Source organism: Chlorocebus sabaeus, chromosome 2 (genome assembly GCF_047675955.1).
Source record: "Chlorocebus sabaeus isolate Y175 chromosome 2, mChlSab1.0.hap1, whole genome shotgun sequence".
Lineage (NCBI taxonomy): Eukaryota > Metazoa > Chordata > Mammalia > Primates > Cercopithecidae > Chlorocebus > Chlorocebus sabaeus.
In genome coordinates, this window is record NC_132905.1 from 39,578,770 (window position 1) to 39,601,311 (window position 22,542).

General features: G+C 47.6%; 1 protein-coding gene across 5 annotated transcripts in view; it reads left to right on the forward strand.

Moving 5' to 3' along the window:
• CBFA2T2 (CBFA2/RUNX1 partner transcriptional co-repressor 2) overlaps positions 1-17,025 on the forward strand; it is a 162,202-nt gene extending 145,177 nt beyond the window's left edge. For 4 of the 5 annotated variants that reach the window (XM_008021011.3, XM_073007935.1, XM_073007926.1 and 1 more), the window contains 3 exons: positions 3,397-3,465; positions 7,809-7,999; positions 11,304-17,025. In XM_008021011.3, coding sequence (XP_008019202.1) covers positions 3,397-3,465; positions 7,809-7,999; positions 11,304-11,603 — 560 coding nt within the window. In that variant the 3' untranslated portion in view covers positions 11,604-17,025. The remainder of the gene's footprint in view (positions 1-3,396; positions 3,466-7,808; positions 8,000-11,303) is intronic. The other variant, XM_073007927.1, reaches the window with a different exon arrangement.
• Positions 17,026-22,542: the final 5,517 nt, after the last annotated feature.

A 22,542-nucleotide genomic window follows, 5' to 3' on the forward strand; every position in this document is an offset into this window, starting at 1 on the left:
TGGCTAGCATTATTTAAATACTACTATGGCCATGACTGACCTCTTAGGAATTTGGGGTTGCTGGTACTGTTCACTTTCCTGAACTCAGGCTTATGATATTAAATTGTATATTAATATTTTCATTATTGCATGTTAATATTTTATGGACTGGTCAGCCATCTAATTTTGCAAGTAAAGAAAAAAAATTTTTTTTTTGAGACGGAGTCACCTAGTAGGCTGACATACAGTGGTGCAATATCAGCTCACTGTAACCTCCGCCTCTGGCTTCAAGTGATTATCCTGCCTCAGCCTCAGCCTCCCAAGTAGTTGGGATTACAGGTGCGTGCCACCATGCCCAGCTAATTTTTGTATTTTTAGTAGAGATGGGGTTTCACCATGTTGGTCAGGCTGGTCTCGAACTCCTGACCTCATGATCCACCTGGCTTGGCCTCCCAAAGTGGTGAGATTATAGATGTGAGCCACTGCACCCAGCCGCAAGTAAAATTGTTTTACTTCTTTTTTTTTTTCTCCTGAGACAAGGTCACTCTGTCACCCAGGCTAGAGTGCAGCGGCACGATCTCTCCTCACTGTAGCCTTCGCCTCCTCGGTTCAAATAATTCTCATGCCTCAGCCTCATGAGTAGCTGGGATTACAGGCATGCAGGCCACCACGCCTGGATAATTTTTATATTTTTTGTAGAGATGGGGTTTCACTCTGTTGCCCAGACTGGTCTCGAACTCCTGGCCTCAAGTGATCCACCCACCTCTGCCTCCAAAAGTTCTGAGATCACAGGCATGAGCCACCGTACCCAGCCAATTTTTTTTTTTTTTTTTTGGTGAGATGGAGGTGTGCTCCGTCGCCCAGGCTGGAGTGCAGTGCCATGATCTCACCTCACTGCAACCTCAGCCTCCCGAGTAGCTGGGACCACAGGCACCCGCCACCACACCCGGCTAATTTTTGTATTTTAGTAAAGACAGGGTTTCACCATGTTGGCCAGGCTGGTCTTGAACTCCTGACCTCTGGTGATCCGCCTGCCTCCACCTCCCAAAGTGCTGAGATTAACACGCCTGAGCCACTGCGTCTGGCCAAATTTTTAAACAAAGAAAAAAATACTTATTCAGCTATCAGTTTTTCCTCAGAATGACGGTCAAGATCCAGGCCCTTCTGGATGTTATGATTCTGAGACTCAAAAATCTGAATATAGTCCACCTGTGGTGGCTGATGCCAGTAATCCCAGCACTTTGAGAGGCGAAGTCTAGCAGATCGCTTAAACTCAGGAGTTCAAGACCAGCCTGGGCAACATGGTGAAACCCTGTCTCTACAAAAAATATGAAAATTAGCTGATTGTGGTGGTGTGTGCCTATAGTCCAGCTACTTGGGAGGCTGAGGTTGGAGGATGACTTGAGCCCAGGAGGCAGAACTTGCAGTGAGCTGAGATTATGCCACTGCACTCCAGCCTGGGCAACAGAGCAAGACCCTATCTCCAAAAAAAAAAAAAAAAAAAGAATCTGAATACATATGTTTAATGGGTTCAATAAGCAGGCAAATTTGGGAAAAGTGCTTCTAGTTAAGTCCACAGCAGATGGACCTCATCCACTGTCACAGGGCTTCCAGGCAGCTTTTTAGTGGCATGTGTGCACAGTTAAGGGTGACCACTCTCTCAAGGTAAGCCTCTAATATTGGAGATGGACATAAACAGAAATGCAAATTAATAGTAGCTCTTCAGGGAAAAGAAAACTGCCAATAATGTAGTATTGTTAATATCTCTGGTGAGAAAAAGAGAAGAACATTAGAAATCTACCCAACTCATGTATCCAAATCATGAATTTTAAAAAGAGTGAGCAGAACAAGTAGAGAGGATGGAATAGTTTTTGAAATAATTCCAAAAAACTACCAAGACCTGCAAGACAGTTCCAGGTTGAATCAGTCTACCAAGTAGACAACACAGGAAAATAGTCATTTAGCATCATCGAAAGTTAGAAGACAATTCTGAAGGAAAATTATTTGAATTTAGAATTCTACCAAAACAATTATGTGTTAGATTAGTAATCTACAATTTTTCAAAAAATGCACCTCCTGCCTACCCTTTCTCCGTGGTATCTACTATAGGATATGCCTCAATACGTGCAAGTAAACGAGAAAATGGGAGACACTGAATTGCTGAAAGAGGATCCAACACAAGAAAGGAAGGAAAGGAATCCCTAGGCTGGTGAAGGAGAGCCCCAAGCATTAGTGGGAAAGCAGGCCTAGAAAGCACCCAGTCCATGCTGGAACAGCCCCGAACCTTGCTGGAGATTTCCTTAAGAATGAAATTTATAAAAGATTTACACAACAGGAGGAGAATTTGAGATTGAATTGGAAGTAATTACATAGCAGCCTGGCACAATGGCTTACAACTGTAATCCTAGCTCTTTGGGAGACTGAGACAGGAAAATTGCTTGAGGCCAGGAATCCAAGACCTGCCTGGAAACCCTAAGATAGTGAAACCCTGTCTGTGCAAAAAATTTAGAAAGGAAATTAGGCGGTCATGGTGGTACATGCCTAAAGTCCTAGCTACTCGAGAGGCTGACGCAGGATGACCTGAGCCCAGGAGTTCGAGGCTGCAGTGAGCTATGATCAGCTGCATCACTGCACTCCAGCCTGGGGGACAGAACAACATCCTGTCACACACACAAAAAGTAATTTGTAAAAATGCTGCCTCTCCTCCCCCTACATTTTTCCATAGGCTCAATGGTTAACAATTAATGTATTCTTATAGAATTTTCTATGTACATATTTAAAGATAATGTTTCCTAATGTTATATTTTGAAATTTTTGAAACACATAGAAATTTTGAAAGAGACCATGGCCAACATGGTGAAACCCCAACTGAACTAAAAATACAAAAAGAATAGCCAGGTTGGGTGGTGTACACCTGTACTCCCAGCTACTGCTCGGGAGACTGAGGTAGGAAAATTGCTTGAACCTGGGAGGCAGAGGTTGCAGTGAGCCAAGATTGCACTATTGCACTCCAGCCTAGGTGACAGAGTGAGACTCCATCTCAAAAAAAAAAAAAAAAAAAAAATTCTGTGTGCACTTATGTTTGTATTTTAGGGAGTACTGTACCTTAAAAACCCATGTTGATAGGGGAAAAAATTAGGACATAATAGGTAAGTAAAAAGAAGAAAGTGAATATCACTTTTAATCTCACCACTTTGAAATACTGTTAATTTGTTCATTTGATGGGGATGTGTGTTTTAAAACTAAATATTTACTGTGTACTATTTTATAATCCGATTTTTAGCCCTTATATGAGAATTTTTTATACTAAATGAAATAAATGTTTGAGTCTAACTGGTGAATGAGAAATCTGATCAAAAATAAAACTGCTGATCATAGACAGCTTCTGACCCTATGCTTTTTATGTCTCTTGTGCAGATTCTCAGAGAGAGTTCAACAGCAGGCCAGGTACAGGATACGTACCTGTGGAGTTTTGGAAGAAAACAGGTATGTGTCTGACTACTCATAGGTCATGCAGACTCACTAATTTGTGGGAGCAGAGAACAGATAACTGGGCGAATGGTTGGTAACCGGGTCCTTTGGTTGTATAATAACTTGCTCCTCGTAGAGCTCTAGGCTCTTGCCTCTTCCACTCTGGCTTGTACTGCATGTCTCCTGATACCTGTCTTGTTACTTTGCTGGTCAGGAGTTTGGAATAGCTCCTTCCAGTCCCTTTCACACTCTTCCACTGGGTCACGCTGAGGCAATAAGTACCTCTTGACTTGCCCTGTTTCTGGGCCTGCAGCAGGGTTCATTTTGCCTAATCTCTTCACTGGTGTCTGCAGTATACTGTGTTCACACTATTGCCACATTTGTGCCCAAATTCTGCTCTAGGCACAGCTCTGTAATCCGTCTGTGCTTTCTTTCACCTTCACTGTGCCTACTATAGTGAAGGCTGTTCTTGCTAGGCCTTCTTTTTTACAAGAATAAAGGATGGTGGGGACTGCCTATTTTGTAAGTTCGGGAATGAACGTCACATCACTAATGTCAACCTTATCCAAATATTGGCATTCTTTCCCTTCTTGCCTCCCCATCCCAGTTTCATTTTTTAAGTCCAATACAACCTTTGGTTTTCTTACTAAGATAAAATTTATTTCTACAAAAACGCTATACCTACATTCATAAAGACTCTTTCAAGAGCATCTAGACAGTAGTAAGCAAATAAACAAAAGATATGAACAGATACATTATGCTATGAGAAATACAAATAAACATATTGCAAAATATTTTTCCTTATCAGTAGTCAGGATAATGTAAGATAAAGCATCTCTGATAAATTAACCTCTTGTCTTTAACCCTCCGTTGTTGACAATTTTAAAAGACCTTGTTGACGACACTCAATAATTGATCAGAGGCTTATATAAGAAATTAAGCGAGTACCTGCAGATTCTTGGAATCATTCCTTACTTTTCCTTTTTTTTTTTTTTTTTTTTTTTTTTTTTTTTTTTTTTTTTTTTAGATGGAGTTTTGCTCTTGTTGCCCAGGCTGGAGTGCAGTGGTATGATCTCAGCTCACTGCAACCTCCGCCTCCCTGGTTCAAGCTATTCTTCTGCCTCAGCCTCCCAACTTCCCCACTAGCTGAGATTATAGGCATGCACCACCATGCCTGGCTAATTTTATATTTGTGGTATAGACGGGGTTTCTCCGCCCGCCTCACCTCCCAAAGAGCTGGGATTACAGGTGTGAGCCACTGCGCCCAGCCACATTTCTCACTTTCATGCCTTTGAATGTTTCCTTTCAAAAGCAAATGGTCCAGACTTAAATACAAATTATACAAATTATTAAAGAAGAAACAGTATGGGTGGGGTGGGGTGTCTCACACCTGTAATCCCAGCACTTTGGGAGGCCAGGGTGGACAGACCCAGCTACCTAGGGGGCTGAGGGGGAAGGATCGCTTGACCACGGGAAGTTAAGGCTGCAGTGAGCCCCTGTGCCACTGTACAATAAAGTATTATTTCACCATTAAAAACAATTTGGAAAACTATATTAATTTGTAAAAATCCTTGCAGTTGAAAATGGGAAAATATATATTATGTTAATAAAAGGTGGAATAGAATTTTGGGAAATGAAGATAATCATAAGGTGAGAGAATAATTACTGTATACAAGATCTCTGTCTTTTTTTTTTTTTTTTTTTTTTTGAGATGGAATTTCATTCTTGTTGCCCAGGCTGGAGTGCAATGGCACCATCTTGGCTCACCGCAACTTCCGCCTCCCAGGTTCAAGCAGTTCTACTGCCTCAGCCTCCCGAGTAGCTGGGATTACAGGCATGCATCATCACACCCTGCTAATTTTGTATTTTTAGTGGGGATGGGGTTTCTCCATGTTGAGGCTGGTCTGTAACTCCTGACCTCAGCTGATCCACCTGCCTCAGCCTCCCAAAATGCTGGGATTACAGGCGTGAGCTACTGCACCTGGCCTTGTTTGTTTGTTTGTTTTTGAGATGGAGTCTTGCTCTGTTGCCCAGGCTGGAGTGCAGTGGCACAATCTCAGCTCACTGCAGTCTCCACTTCTCAGGGTCAAGGAACTCTTCTGCCTTAGCCTTCCAAGTACCTGGGATTACAGGCCCGCTCGACCATGATGCCCGACTAATTTTTGTATTTTTAGTAGAGATGGGGTTTCACCATATTGGCCAGGCTGGTTTCAAACTCCTGACTTCAGGTGATCCACCTGCCTTGGCCTCCCAAAGTGCTAGGATTACAGGCATGAGCCTGTAATGTGCCCGGCCACAAGGTATCTTTAAAACTAGTGACTTTGATTACTTGGGAGACACCTTTGGTTAACTATGGTTAAGAGCCCAACTTTGGTGTTGGGACAGCTCGATTTGAGTCCTTGCTCTGCTATAGTGTCATCTGTGACCTTAGATGACCTCCAGTAAGATAGCTAGCCAAACCAAGATATTACTAATTCATGGTTAAGCTGAGGGGATAAAATGTACCTGAGAGCATTGTTACGCTGGCTCAATAAGAGGCATCTGATAAGAGACTTTTGAAAGGTTCTTGGCCTCTGGGGTAAAGACTTTCTTTTCTTAAGGCCAGAGCCATAAGATGATGGAAAGTTGTTTCATTGCAGCCTCGAACTCTGTGTTTGAACCTTCCTTGAGCCCGTGCCATGTGCAAGAGGTAAACTGTGAGTGACTGTTCCTAGGCTTCTGGATTGTTTGGTCCTGTGGACTTATGTAGGGAGCTATGTATATTGGGACTCCACATTCACATTCTCATAGGACTGAGGCTCAAACACATGCAATGTGTTACTTTGCGGTGTCTACACTAGGGAAATCAAGCAGGGCATTGGTGATGGGAGGAAGTGATCAAGAACCAGGTAGCATGATGGTAAGTGGACAGCGTTTAAAAACCCAAGGCTTTTGGCCATCTGCCCAAATCTATGTCTTTAGCCCATGTTTCTCCACCTAGTCTTATTTATTTAATTGCCTCCTGGCCATTTATACCTGGATGCCCCAGAGGCACCTCTGCCTTTTCACTTGCCTCCATGCTAGCTTTGTGTGGACTGTCCATTTCATTGCCTAGCACTACCATTCTTCTCTTTCACCTCCACTTCCAGGCCCTTCGGTGCTCCCAACCTTTTTCTGTCTCATCCCTTCCTCAGTGCCACTTACTTCTGCCTAAATTCAGCCTCTTATATCAGTTCAATCATTGCACCAGTCTCCCAGTTGCTATCTCTGTCTTTATTCTTCCCCTTGCCTAGAAACCTTTATGGAGTTTCCTTTGAAAATAGGGTCAAGCCAGCCGGGCATGGTGGTTCATGCCTGTAATCACAGCACTTTGGGAGGCCAAGGCAAGCGGATCACAAGGTCAGGAGATTGAGACCATCCTGGCTAACACAGTGAAACCCCGTCTCTACTAAAAATACAAAAAAAATTAGCCGGGCGTGGTGGTGGGCACCTGTAGTCCCAGCTACTCGGGAGGCTGAGGCAGGAGAATGGCATGAACCTGGGAGGCGGAGCTTGCAGTGAGCTGAGATAGCGCCACTGCATTGCAGCCTGGGCGACAGAGTGAGACTCCGTCTCAAAAAAAAAAAAAAATGAAAATAAAGTCAAGCGGGGAGTGGTGTCTCACCCGTGTAACACTTTAACACCAGCACTTTGGGAGGCTGAAGTAGGAGGATCACTTGAGCCCAGGAATTTGAGACAAGCCTCAGCAACATAGTAAGACATCATCTCTACAAAAAAAATTTAAAAAATTAGCCGAGTGTGTTGGGACACGCCTGCAGTCCTAGCTCCTCAGAAGGCTGAGGTGGGAGGATCATGATTCAGAGAGGTCAAGGCTGCAGTGTGCTGTGTCTGTACCAGTGCACTCCAGCCTGGGCAACAGAGCAAGGCCCTGTCTCAGAAAAAAAGAAAAGGTCAAATTTCTTAGTTTGGCATGCAAGACTTTGCAAAAACTCATTTCCATCTACCATCTCAAGCACAACACGTTGTCTTGATTTCCCCTGCCCACTGAAGAGCTGATCACTTTTCTCCTTGGAACTCTAGTTTCTTATAGTGACATACACGATGGCACCTGAAACACTTTCATACTTGGTCACAAGCAGTCAGGAGAGTGTGGTCTGTGTCTAGTCACTTGTGTCCACAGCCCTAGCTCAGTGCCCACCTCCATCTCCGTACCAGCCAGCACCTGTGTGATGGGCACATGAGTGTGAAGATCATGTGTTCCTCCCTGTGGAGTTTTAGAAAAGATCATTTTGTGTCAGCTCTGTCCTTACTTAGAATTGCAGTGGGGTGGGAGGGAAAAGATTTCTCGGCCAGTTGATTTTACTGTCACTTTCTTCTAGAAGAAGCTGTGAATAAGGTGAAAATTCAGGCCATGTCAGAAGTACAGAAGGCTGTCGCTGAGGCAGAGCAGAAAGCCTTTGAAGTGATTGCAACAGAGAGAGCACGAATGGAGCAAACCATAGCGGACGTCAAGCGGCAGGCCGCGGAGGACGCTTTCCTCGTCATCAACGAGCAAGAGGAGTCCACGGAGGTCAGAGTTCTGCGCCCTGGGGGCCGGGGTGGGTGGCTGGAGTGACCACGCCCACTGCCTTCCTCTCATACACTGGGCAGGAAGACACAGGCAGTCCACTCTTGAGCTCAATGAGGATAATTTTTATCCAGTGCCAGAAGAGTTCTCACGCTAAAACTTTTTTACATGCCAAGATAGTGAATTGTTACATTGTATTTTTACATACATACACATATATATAGAGAGAGAGGCTCCATGTATTGGTTTAAATTTTGAGAATTCACCCTAAAGACAGAGTTTGTGTAATTGCATGATGATGATAATGACCAGCATTGACAGAGTAGGCTTACTGTGTGCCAGACACCAGCAAAGTTGTATATTTTCTTTTTGAGTCTCACAGTGGCCCTGTGAGGTGGGTAACATTGAATCCCTAATTTGCACATGAGGAGACTGTGGCTCAGGGAATGCAACTGTTATACTCCTTGGTGCTGAAGTCAGGATTCAGGAGTAAGAAAGTACAGGGTCCTATAGCACCTAGACTTTTTACAAAAAGGATAGCTGGTTTGTGGACTGAAGTAACAGGTTGGATATATCTACCTGATTGCCCAGGGCCCAGGACTTGGTGATGGTTCTATATAGGACGCTTGGGTACTACAGTAAGGAGAAAAATGAACAAACTGAAAAAGTAAACAACCTGTGACAACATGAGAGCAGCCCTTTTGGATTTAATGCAGTTTTTCTGTAACTTTCATTTCAGTCATTTTTCAGCTTTAAAACAAGAAACCAGTTTCTTTCTGTAAGTAGGTAGATCTCATCTACTGGATGGGAGACCAGCTGTCTTTGGGACATTCTCTTGAAGTTCAGCACTCTCTCTGTCACCGAGGCTGGAGTGCAATGGTGCAGTCTCAGCTCACTGCAGCCTCCACCTCCAGGTTCAAGCGATTCTCCCACCTCAGCCTCCCAAGTAGCTTGGACTACAGGTGCGTGCCAACACTCCTGGCTAATGTTTGTATTTTTAGTAGAGATGGGTTTTTGCCATGTTGGCAAGGCTAATCTCGAACTCCTAGCCTCAAGTGATTCACCCACCTTGACCAATGTGCAGATGAAAATGCCTAAATATCATATTGCTATCACAGAGGATGTGGTGAAATTCCTTATTATAGCTCTTCAATACAGATACTATGGATTGTGAGAAAATAGTTTCTTTAATCCCTCTCCCTTTTCATTCTCTCCTCCTCCTTTTTTTTTTTTTTTTTTTTTTTTTTTTTTTTTGTGGAGAACAGGGTCTCGCTATATTGCCCAGGCAGGTCTCGAACTCCTGGGTTCAAGCTATCCTCCTGCCTCTGCCTCCCTAAGAGCTGGGATTACAAGCATGAGCCACCACATCCAGCCTCTCCTCCTTTTTCTTTAGAATTGTTTTTGAGGCTGGGCGCAGTGGCCAATGCCTGTAATCTCAGCACTTTGGAAGGCCAAGGTAGTATGAACACTTGAGCTCAGGAGTTCAAGACCAGCTTGGGCTAGATGGTGAGACACCATTTCTGGGGGAAAAAAAAATTTAAAAATTAGCTAGGCATGGTGTCATGCACCTGTAGTCCAGTAGTTACTTTGGAGGCTGAGGCAGGAGGATCGCTTGAGCCCAGGAGGTTCAAGCCTGACCATGATCGTAACACTGCACTCTAGCCTGGGTGGGACAGCAAGACCCCATCTCTTTAAAAAAAAAGAAAATAGATGATGATGATGGCAAGATGAGGGGGAAAGAAAAGAGAATTGTTTTTGAGAGTGATATATCTGTTTCTGTTCTGTATGTTTAATTGTGTATCTGTAGCCATCCATATCAGTATCTGTATTTGTCCTTATCTATCTACTTTTATCTCTGTGTTTATCTTTAACTATGTCTGTCTCCAAAGAAAGAGTATAGCTTTTGGCTTAGAGCATAGATCCTGGATCTGGACGCGTAGGTTTAAATCCTAGCTCTCCATTTTGAGAATTGTGCTTTTAAGGAATTGTAATTTTAAACAAGCCACAGTGTAGCCTCCAGGTGAGGTGTACACCAGCACGTATCCCTGCAAAATCACTTTCCAAAGCAGGGAAAGGATAGAGGGCCCATCCTTTGGATGAGTTTGCATTGGACCAAAATGGCTGATTCTTGTCCATCAAGAATATTCACCTAGAATATTCCTGTTGAAATTTAGCAGGTATCCCTGGAGTTTCTTGTTCATCTTATGAAAGGTGGTTTGGTATGGGGGAGGAAGGAGGCCACGACTGGAGATTAGGAGCCCTGACTTCTAGTCCCAGTTCTGTCTCACACTGGCAGTATACCCTTGAAGGAGTCAGTCTGCATCTCTGTTCAGTGAGTATAGCAGCTCCTATCCTATTGGTCTGATAGTTATTAGGGAACAGGCACAGTGGCCCATGCCTGTAATTCCAGCTTTTTAGGAGGCCAAGGTGGGAGGGTCCTTTGAGGCTGGGAGTTCAAGACCAGCCTGGGCAATATAAGGAGACTCTGTCTCTACAAAAAATTAAAGAATCAGCCAGGCATGGTGGCACATGCCTATAGTCCCAGCTACTCAGGAGGCTAAGGTAGGAGTGTGGGAGGATCCCTGGAGCCTCAGCCTGGGCAACATAGCAAGACCCTGTCTCCAAAAAGAAAAACAAAACAGCAGCAGCAGCCTTGGTTAAGTCAGATTATTAGTAAAAACAATGAAGATTATTTCTCTAGTGAGGGAAGCAATATCAGCCGGGTGCTTGTAATCCCAACACCTTGGGAGGCTGAGACAGGCAGATCACTTGAGCACAGGAGTTCAAGACCAGCCTAGCCAACATGGCAAAACCCCATCTCTACTATATACATATGTATAATTATGAAAATTAGCCAGGCATGGTGGCACATGCAGAAAGGAGTAGGATAAATGTTCGTCTTAACACATGTGGTCTTAGGATAGATGGCGATTGGGGGATATTCTTGCACAGAGTTTGGCTTGGTTTCTATTAAAATGTGAGTCAAAAGATGAGTCCATGCCTTAAGCAGAAGAGATGGCCACCTGCCCTAGGCTGGTGCTGTGTAAAGTATTTTCACACACACTCCTCATTTCACTGTTCTGTCATCCTGCAGGGAAGTAGTTTTCTTGTTTTACAGGGGAAGGAAACTCAGAAAGGCAGTGTGTATTTCTCATAAACAGCAGTAGAGGGAGGACTTGACCACAGGTGTATGTAGCTCCATAGCTGGGCTTCTCTACATGCAGCCCCTTGCTTTACTGTGCAGGGAATGAATGGCAAGCCTGCCCCTCGATCCCAGCAACCACTAACTGATGCCTGTGTCTTGCAGAACTGCTGGAACTGTGGCCGCAAAGCCAGCGAGACGTGCAGTGGCTGCAATATCGCGCGATACTGCGGCTCTTTCTGCCAGCACAAGGACTGGGAGCGGCACCACCGCCTCTGTGGTCAGAACCTGCATGGCCAGAGTCCCCACAGCCAGGGTCGGCCGCTGCTTCCTGTAGGCAGGGGCTCCTCTGCCAGGTCTGCCGACTGCAGCGTGCCCAGCCCAGCCCTCGACAAGACCTCGGCAACCACATCGCGTTCCTCCACACCTGCTTCCGTGACAGCTATCGACACCAACGGACTCTGAGCCCCGGACTCTACTTACCCTGATGGCTGCTCAGCACCACAGAGTGCTTGGGCTGTGGGACTGGCTGTTGGAACCCGTGCATGTAGCTCTACTGGGTCATTAACAAGAAATGAATTGGAGGCAGGAAGAGTCCAAGCCTGAATAATAGTGCCCCACAGCCTCTCTGGACACTTGCTGTCTGCGGAGCCAGTGTGCCATTCTCTGCACGTGGGCAGCCGGCCCAGCCTGCCTCCTCCATGGCTTTCCTGGTTTGTTCCTCCCCACTGAAGCTGACTTAGCCAGCCCCTTTTCAGTGTAGACCACCAGCTCCCCTCCCCGTCTCCTTGAGTCAGCAGACTGTCCAATGTGCTCAGCCAGGCTGGAGGCAGCAGGCAGCAGGCTATGGAGGAGGCCCCTCGGACAGGGAGCTGCCTGCCTCACCCTTGAACAGGGAGCAGCCTGCCTCACCCCTGAACAGCTCTTTCGGCCTCATCTCCACCCTCAGCAGATGACACTGATTGGCCTCACGGGGACTTGGGTAAGCAACAGGCGGCACTCAGGACTCTCTTCTCAACCTTGCTGTTCAGACTTGTTAAGATCTCAGAGTCCACAGGAAAGAAGTCACTGTTGCAGTAAAAGCACCCGTAGTAGCAAAAACATAAACAAATAAAACTTCCTCCACATCACAGGTGATTTTGGACAAGATTTTCCAACCTTGCTGGCTACTTTAGTTTGGGACCCGTTTTTTTTCTCATTTGATTTTGCTTGTGCAGAAAATAGTTTCCAGCACATGGATTGGTCTGAGAGAGAATGAGACTCAGTTGTGGATAGTCTGTTCTCTCTGAGCATGTTGGCCAAACTAGTATCGTCAAATTATTGAGTGGATCATCTCTTGGAAATGCAGGACTTCTGCCACCACTTGGCTGTTTGCACAGTCGTCTTGTTCTGTGTCCTTTTATCTCTCAGACCACACACATCTGGAATGCTGTGGGCATCTTCTGCCCATGGGCTCTATTTGGCACCTGCTGAGCCACAGTTGTCCTGCTGGACGTGCTGTGGCAGGTTGGTAGGACTTGCCCCCACTGTCAAGGCCTGGTCTTGTCTGAAAAGCCCTCCTGGACCTCAAAGAATTCTTCGGACCTCATAGTTACAGGTCATTATATCTACTATGTTGATTTATCATCAGGCACACAACTTCTGTTTCCTTCTCTTGTGTTATCTGATAGCTTCTCTCCTTGAGCTCATCAGAAAGGTTTTATGAGATGTGAGAACCATTTTGGGAAAAGTTGATCAATTTTTCTTCCTAGCTTCCCATTTTCAAATGGTACATCACCTATATCCCTTTCAGAATGTTAGGAACTGCCTCCCACATTCTTCCCTGTCTTTTTGGGTTTTGTTTGTTGTTGTTATTGTTGTTTTTTAACACAAAGTCTCGCTCTGTCAGCCAGGCTGGAGTGCAGTGGCATGAACTTGGCTCACTGCAACTTCTGCCTTCCAGGTTCAAGCAATTCTCCTGCTTCAGCCTCCCGAGTAGCTGGGATTACAGGCGCCCACCACCCACCATGCCCAGCTAATTTTTGTATTTTTAGTAGAGACAGGGTTTCACCATATTGGCCAGGCTGATCTTGAACTCCTGACTTCAAGTGATCCACCTGCCTTGGCCTCCCAAAGTACAGGGATTACAAGCGTGAGCCACCACACCTGGCTTGTCCTTTTGGTTTTGATGGGAGTCTGAGGACCCCGACTCCTCCGGCTCTCCATCTTTGAGCTTCTAGCATCCTCTCATACCCAGAAATCAGTTGGAGTAAGTCTGATTGGCCCTGCTCCAGCTGGCCTTTGAAGCACAAGTTTAAATCTCCATCTTCTGTGCACTGACCAGAGTCTAAAATAAAAGCTGTCAGTACCATAAAGGAAAAGGGATCCACACAGGTAGCCTTGTCCTTGCCTACAGGTACATCTTACTTTAGAATTTCAAGTGCTGGCCGGGCTCAGTGGCTTACTTCTGTAATCCCAGCACTTTTGGAGACCGAGGCAGGCAGATCACTTGAGGTCAGGAGTTCAAGACCAGCCTGGCCAACATAGTGAAACCCTGTCTCTACTTAAAAAAATACAAAAATTAGCCGGGCATGGTGGCACTCAACTATAATCCTAGCTACTCAGGAGGCTGAGACAGGAGAAGCACTTGAACCCACAAGCCAGAGGTTGTGATGAGCCGAGATTCCGCCACTGTACTCTAGCCTGGGCAATACAGCAAGACTCCGTCTCAGAAAGAGAAAAAAAAAAAAAGCAAAATTTGAGAATTTCAAGTCCCTAATTCACTCTAACCAAACATTTTCAGTCTTACAAAGAAACCTAGTGCACGATACCTTTAAAATGCCTAGATTTCCATTGCCTAAAGTAAGGTGTGGCCAGGGGAAGAACAGCAGGGAATCATGTTCCTTTGCTGTGGAACACATAAGCCCCACAGTTTTCCAGTCAGCCTAATACATGGGTATCCCCCACCCCCATCTGTCTCCTTAAGCCTCAGTCCTTAGTGGGGAACCCTGACTAAGGGGGTTGGAGTCAGTACCCCGGAGAGGGCCACATTTGCATGAGACACAGCTGTCTCACAAGGAAGTCACAGAGCCTGTACGCCAGCTTACTGGTTTTTCATGGATTTGTTGGATTAACAATGTAAGCAGGTTTTGTTTTCATTGTTTTGTTTGTTTTGAGATGGAGTTTCTCTCTTGTCGCCCAGGCTGGAGTGCAATGGCACGATCTCAGCTCACTTCAACCTCTGCCTCCCAGGTTCAAGCGAGTCTCCTGCCTCAGCCTCCCGAGTAGCTGGGATTACAGGCACCCGCCACCACGCCCAGCTAATTTTGTATTTTTAGTAGAGATGGGGTTTCTCCATGTTGGTCAGGCTGGTCTCAAACTCCCGACCTCAGGTGATCTGCCCGTCTCGGCCTCCCAAAGTGCCAGGATTACAGGCATGAGCCACTGTGTCCGGCCTTAAGCAGGTTTTTAAAATCTCCAGTGGCCATAAAACAAGACAGGGTAGCTCATGCTTTTACTGGTTGGAATAAGGAGCCAAAACCAACAAAATAATATTTATTAGGGCTCAATGCCCATTTCTATGGCTAAGGCTTAAGTTTGGTGTGCAGAACCTGGCCTACTTTTATGGGCTGTGGTTCCTGTGACAGTTTCGTTTTCTGAATCTTTGTAATGCTTTTCCATGTGCTGCCCAGAGGCTGATCTGCAAACCTGCGCAGTATTCCACACTGAAGCTCAGTTTGCAGACCTTTTGCTGTGTTAATTCTGGTCAGTTTCACACAGAAGTCACGAGGGCCTCTGCCCAGGACCTCCTATTCACATTTCAAGAATCCCTTTCTGAAATTATCCAAGTCTCTGGTCAGGAGGAGGAGCACCAGTGGGGTAGGGTGGGCAGCGGCTAGAGGGGCAGGAGCGAATCCAGGTTCCTTGTGTGGTTTCCAGCCTCTGCTGACAGCACCTCAGCTACCAGGTGGGGAGTGGAAATTCAGGCTGCTTAGAGGACTGACCTCTACAGTTAATATTTGCAGTGACATAAAAGGCAAAGAGGGGCTGGCATGGTGGTACAGAAGGTATCAGTCAAGCACAGGCTCCTCAGAAACCTAGAAACCAAAAAGCAGATGCAACATGTGACTGGCCATCAGCCAGACATGTCTAGGGTGAGACCAGTGCTCAGCACCACCTGCCAAAGGACGCTGATGAGTTGTGGGACATAATGATCTGCCAAGTGAGGAATGACTGCAGGAACCAAAGATGCCACATGTCCCAAGAGTTTCTTGAGGGCTGGGTTTCACATCTCTGATTGTCCTTTTTGTCCCCACCTGCCTGCACCTTGCCTGACTCCCATCTTGTGGGGAAGGTGACTCAAGAAGTTGTTTAAGCCCAGGCCTAGGCAGTCCACCTCGGGAGGTGGGGGCACTCCACCCTGGGGGGCCTGCAGCCCCAGGGCTGGTGCTCTAGCAGATCCACTCAGGCACGGTTGGGTGACTGGGGGGGTCACCGATTGGGTAGATTATTTCTAGGGCAGTGCTGGGTTAGAAATGTCTGCCAGTGGGTCTGTCTGGAAACAGGACACATCTTCCCACCACAAGTCCACACCTGGCCTTGGCTGCTGCCCGCTCTCTGCAACGTGGACTTCCTTTGCCCATTTGGGCCAGAAGGTCACCAGGAGTTCATCATCACTGCTTGGTGTCAACTTGACATCTTCAGCTTCCAGACAAAATCAACTCTTTACTTTGTACAGCCCTGTCCCAGAGTTAGTGACCCTCGGCTTGTCACCTGCTTGCAAAGGGTATAGATGTCGTCCTGGGTAGTTCTAGAGAATATCTCAGCAAGTGCGTTTGAAGGTTCAGCACAGCTGGAATTGTGTGGTAGTGAGCTCTTCAGAGTGAAAACAGAATGACCGGATGGCCATCTGTCCTGGAAACTGAAGAGTTGAATAAATCACTGAAAATAGAACGCTTCGTGGAGGTTTTCTTCAGAAGTGAACTAGAAGTAAGTTTTCCAGGCTCCCAGGTCAGTAGACCAAACTAACTTCCTTAGATTTTTTTTCTTTTTAAAGCTGTTTGCAGAAAACTGGGTGGTAGCATGTCTGAACCAAATGGAAGAAGAGCCAGCAGAGCATGCACTGTTCCAGCTCGGGCCACATGGCCAACTGTCGAGAGCAGCCCTGCCCAGACTGCAGTGGGGGCTGTGCCAGCAGCTCCGCAGGGCCCTTCCAACTCTGGAGTGTCTATAGTTCTTGTGAAACCAAAACATTGACTACCTGCCTCTTTCTTCGGGCATCGACGTGCTCATTTCCAAAGATGATGGTGCAGGTGACCTTTTCCATCGTGAGCCAGGAGAAGGTTAGGAGGCCTGAGGGGCAGGCGTTGCGTCCCCTCCTCCCCCTCCATAGCCCCTGAGGTGGAGCTTCCCTCACAGATCCCATCTGGTCGAGCCTACGGCTGCCCAGTGTACACTCAGTGATGCTTATACCAAATAGGGCATGTGTGCTGGTGTCTGTTGGGGACAGCCCCATCCCTACCTTGGAGAATTGCAGAGAAGCAGCAATAAGCATTAGGCGAATGATTGAAAGGACTGCTGGGCCGAGAGGCCCTCAGTCCCCTTACGTGGCTTTCCAAGTTCCTGATGAGGCTACAAAGGCTCCACTCATAAAAGAAAGCCAATAGTGTAAATAAATTAAGAACGAAGCCTCCACACGTGATTTTTAAGGGGGATGATGAATGTGAAACCACCCACAGAATGCGTTAGAGTCTGGTTTTTCTGTGCTTTGTCATTTTACTCTGATAGGAACTTTTGTTACCTAACTCTGTGCATAACTTATTTAATGTACTGTATAAATGAACCAAAACTGTTAAATATGTATTTAGTTTGTTCTACTTAAAGTAGTCAATAAAAAGGCTATATTCCTTTTCTGCCTCAAGCTGGAATGGGACCAGGAGGAAAGGTGGTCCCTACACTAGGAGGTGTCCCCTCACCCTTATTCCCAAGTCCTTGAAGAAGGGAGAGAGAGGGGCCCCAACTGGTTCTAGTCATGGCCTGAAGAGTGCCCAAGGGCATGAAGCAGGGGGTGCCTGCACCCCATGTGCCTGGAGCTGGCCTCTCTGGAAAACCAGCTGCACCAACTGGTCAGTGCCCTGTGGGGACCAGGCCCAACCAGGCTGGCTACTGGAGCCCACCAGTGGGCCTTATGGTCAGGGGCCAACAACAGCTTCCAGATACTCCCCATTACTTCTCTCTCAAGTGTTTTTTTTGTTTTGTTTTTGGGGGCGGGGGCGGGCAGGGTCTCTGTTGCCCAGCCCGGAGTGCAGTGGCGCAATTACAGCTCAATGCAGCCTCCACCTCCCAGACTCAGGCAATCCTCCCACCTCAGCCTCCTAAGTAACTGGAACTACAGGCATGGGCCACCACGCCTGGCTGATTTTTTGTATTTTCTGTAGAGACAGGGTTTCACCATGTTGCCCAGGCTGGTCTCAAACTCCTGGGCTCAAGTGATCTGCCTGCCTCACCCCCGTCAAAGTCCTGGGATTACAGGCATGAGCCACTGCACCCGGCCAAGTTATCTTGTAATAAGGAAAAATGAACCACAGAGAGTCTGACCATCTGTCCTGCCTGAACAGGGTGGTGGACTTGTGGATATATTTTCTAGTAACTTATGTATTTTCTTGTAAAATTTTAACACAAATGTCAACAGACCTAGACTTGTCAATATTCACTTATGTCCTTATGACACTGATGTTAAATCACAGATAATTTTACTGTTGCCTTCCAATTTATTTGCTTAATGGTTGCATCATTTAATTGAGGCCATAATTTTTTTTAACTCTTCACCTCCTGTTGGGCAATTGGATCGCTTTCGCGTTTTCTGGTGCAGCATACATCTATGCGTTCTCTTCCTTTGCATTATTTATTTCCTTAGGATAATTTTCCAAAATGGAATTTTTGATACTGAACATTTCTTGGATCCTTGAAATCTGTACAAACTACTCTCCCTAAAAGCCCAACAGCTTGCATTGCCTCCAGCAGCCCCTGGGTGGTACTTTCTGTGGCCCAAAGGCTGGTGCAGGCACACCTTTGTGTGGAATTTCAGGCTGCCAGTCTGGTTTACCAGCCGGTGAGCTGAGGCCTCAGTTCTGTCACTTGAATACCCATCTGTGCTCTCTCCCTGAGACCCGCCTCTCCTGAACAGCCTTGCCCAAGAGGCTCGTTGCCACCACCAGCTTCACAGTCCCCTAGAATGCAAGGGGAGACGGACTGGTTACTAGGTCTGGAAACAGGGAGAAAGGCTGGCCTGTGGCCTAGGGCTTGGCTGTATGATCTTTAATGCAGGTGGTGCCAACTGCAAACCTTTCTGGGCTGCACTGCAATCTGCCCACCTAGAACAATGACAAGATCTCAGCCATGGGACTGTCAGCCCTGCACAAGAGCACTATGTTGGCGGAAAGGGAATGTGCCATAGAAATGGCAGGCTGAAAATCTTTTCGTGACTGCAAAACACCCAGATGCCAGATAAATTATAATGAATGTACTTTTAACTGCATTGCTGAGGTCACAGATAGGACGTTCCAAGAACTCAGGAGTTGGAGGGAGACTACCTCTAGGCACAATGTGAGACTTGGTTTTGAGCATATACAAAGTGCAGAAACAAAACTGGGGCCTTTCCCCAAAGGCAGATAGCTCAGTACCTTTGGCACCGTGAAAAGGCAGCAGGGAAGATCTGCCCACCTGCAGTGGAAACTGAATTAGAAACAGCTCTGTCCCTGCTTGAGAAAAAGGAAAAAAGAACTGGGACGGGCATGGTGGCTCACACCTATAATCCCAGAACTTTGGGAGGCTGAGATCACCTGAGCCCAGGAGTTTGAGACCAACCTGGGCAACATAGTGAGACCCCCGTCTCAACAAAAATTAAAAACTTGGCTGCGCATGTCAGATTTATACTGAAGGAAAGTCAGGGAATCCTGGTGCTGAGAAATTAAGATAATTAAGGACCTTCAGGATCAATATTGTGTGTCAACCAATTATAAGCTGTCCGGGGCCGGGCGCGGTGGCTCAAGCCTGTAATCCCAGCACTTTGGGAGGCCGAGACGGGCGGATCACGAGGTCAGGAGATCGAGACCATCCTGGCTAACACGGTGAAACCCCGTCTCTACTAAAACATACAAAAAACTAGCCGGGCGCAGTGGCGGCGCCTGTAGTCCCAGCTACTCGGGAGGCTGAGGCAGGAGAATGGCGGGAACCCGGGAGGCGGAGCTTGCAGTGAGCTGAGATCCGGCCACTGCACTCCAGCCTGGGCGACAGAGCAAGACTCCGTCTCAAAAAAAAAAAAAAATAAGCTGTCCGGAAATGACACTGAACCTTCAAGGAAATGAGCCATTGTTAGCAAAGTCATCAGGAACAATAATTGATTTAGACCCCTGGGACTTCAGATATTACAATCACCAGATACAGGCTGGGCACAGCAGCTCACGCCTGTAATCTCAGCACTTTGGGAGGCTGAGGCAGGCAGATCACAAGGTCAGGAGTTTGAAACCAGCCTGACCAACATGGTGAAACACATCTCTACTAAAAATACAAAAATTAGCCAAGCATGGTGGCACATGCCTGTAATCCCAGCTACTCAGGAGGCTGAGGCAGGAGAATCCTTGAACCTGGGAGGCGGAGGTTGCAGTGAGCCAAGATCGTGCCACTGCACTCCAGCCTGGGCGACAGAGAGACTCAAAAAAAAAAGGGGGGGGGCACCAGAAACAGAAAACAAAATATGAAACCTCTAAAGATGGCACTGAAAAAGAGCAAAAAGAGTCTGAAAATGACTAGGCAGATTTGAAAATAGAATTCTGGAAATGACAATCATTGAAATAATGCATTATTCAACAATAGATTACACCAACCTGAAAAAGAAAATTAGTGGTGCGTTACCTTTGTCAGAGAGACAAGAGAGGCCGGGCGCGGTGGCTCAAGCCTGTAATCCCAGCACTTTGGGAGGCCGAGGCGGACGGATCACGAGGTCAGGAGATCAAGACAATCCTGGCTAACACGGTGAAACCCCATCTCTACTAAAAATACAAAAAATTAGCCAGGTGTGGTGGCGGGCGCCTGTGGTCCCAGCTACTCGGGAGGCTGAGGCAGGAGAATGGCGTAAACCTGGGAGGCGGAGCTTGCAGTGAGCTGAGATCGCGCCACTGCACTCCAGGCTGGGCGACAGAGCGAGACTCCGTCTCAAAAAAAAAAAAAAAAAAAAAAAAGAATTGGGAACTATGAGAGATCTGTCCCTCTGGAAGGTTACGAGGGGAAAGCCTTCTCATGTGTTACCAAGGGCAGCATCCAGGAGCCTGCTGACTGGTGTTTCTCAGCAGAAAGGGGACTGTCCTGAGGTGGAGGCAGGATCTTGGGAAGCAATCATGTCTCTTGCCCATCTCTGCTTCTTTCTGACTGCTGGTATTTCAGGGTCAGGGTCACGATTAGGCATGTCCTCCTCTTAGCCTTCCTCCCAAAGAGGCTTGGAGGAACCAGCGACTGACCGTCCCCACTCCTCAGGTGACTTCATTGCCTGCTGCCAGGAGCCCTCTTGTGGACAGAGCTGGGCTTTCCCCCTGGGTTGCCACCATCCCTGAGCCAGATTCCTTTCCAGAGTACACACCAGCAGCTTTTCCTTCCCCTTCGCAGTAGCGTTTTCTCAGGCCGCCTTTCCACCCCATGAGTTAACATTCTCTAGGTTCCTCCTAGGGAGTTCCAGAAGCTATCGGGGCTCAGTCTCCCCACCTTTTGAGGGCTGGCTCACCCATCCCCTCGCACTGGGCTCGTCCTTGCACCCTGTCTGCCATTTTGCAGGTCCCAAGGCCTGGCATTGTTCCTCTTTTTGGTGTAGCTGCCTCTACCTCCTCCAGCCAGGGCTGGTTTCTGCTACCAGAGGGTGCCCTGTCCCAGCACTGTTCACTCCCGACAGCTAGCAGCTGTTGGTGCCAGGGAGTGGATCCCTCCTGCATGACCTACTCACTGAGCTTTTTCCTCCGTAAGCTGGGGATGCTAACAATGTGTACGCCTCTGGGGTGTTGTGAGGGTAAGATGCAATCAACAACATGGGTATAGCCCCTAGCACAGAGCTTGGCACCCAAGGCGTCCCTGTAAACTGGTTGCTGCCATACCTGTTTCTCTCCCTGCCAATCTGTGGTTTCCTTGAGGATTGGTGTTTGTGTCCAGCACTCTATGTGGATCCTGGTGTCCTGCACGAGTAGTATGTTTCAAGAATAATTTTTTGAAGACCACCTAGTTCTCAGTCCCTTTCGGCCCATCAGAGGCTGTGTTAAGGGGACTTGTTAGGAGAGCTGTAGGGCATTGGCCACCGTCTAGACTGTTGCTGGCTGCAGCCTGGCCTGGCACTGGGCCAATCCCCAGGACAGGTTTGAATATATACAGGTGAGTCACAGGTGCAGGTGTGAGGAACGGGAGAGGGCAGGTACAGGGAGTGGGTGGAAGGGTGGGGGCGGCACCTGGCTAAGGAGCCTGGAGCTCTCCTGACTTCAGGGCTCTGCCTGCCCTTGACCGAGTGCTGTCACCAGCCCAGGACATCTGATCATCCCCAGCACCTGCCACAAAGCAGGTGCCCAGTGGTTGTCAAAAGGAGTTGAAGAGCCACCAAGAGCAGGATTGGGAAAGGCGCCCCAGTGCAATGGCACTCCCTGCTTCTTACAGTGGAAGCGTTGCTGTGGTGGACAGGGGTGGCTTGGGACAAAGGCCACGGACAGGGTGACTGGGGTTGCAAATGGCCCAGCTCAGCTGGAAAGCGCCTCGACTGCCAGGACATGAAATTATGACCTTGATGCTGAAGGCAGTGGGTGCCACTGAAGGGTCTTCGCCAGAAAGGTGCGTTTTCAAAACGGCAACATTTTGAAAACCCCCTCTGGCTGTGTCTTTATAGGGAACGGATGGGGTAGGAGCCAGGTGAAGAAGTTGCTGCAGTCTTCCAGGCCAGAGAGAACAGTGGCCCTGACTTGGGGGCTGGGGCAAAGCACAATGGTGAGGATGGCAGGCTACAGGTGAGGTGGGCTCGTGAGATTGACAGACAAGGCAGAGGCTTAAGGGCTTCCTCCGGGTCCCCACAGCCCCAGCCCAGCTCCGACATTTGTTCTGTGGCTGCGACTCCAGCCCCGTCTGCGCTCAGCTCCACTCCCACCCGCTCCCTGTCTGGCACCCTCCTGTCTCCCTGTCACCTGCAAGACAACATTCCACTCCCATGCACCCGGCCTCCTCAGCTGGCCCCAGCCCTCACACTCCAAGGCTCCCTTCTGCCCTCGCACCTGCCCAGAGACCTCTGCTCAACTTTCACAGCTCAAACCAAACACTCTCCTAAGTGGCCCCCTGACCCTGCTGGACATCCCCGCCTGCGTGCCCTCCCCTGCAGCTCCAGCCTTCAGGAGGGAAGGAGGACACA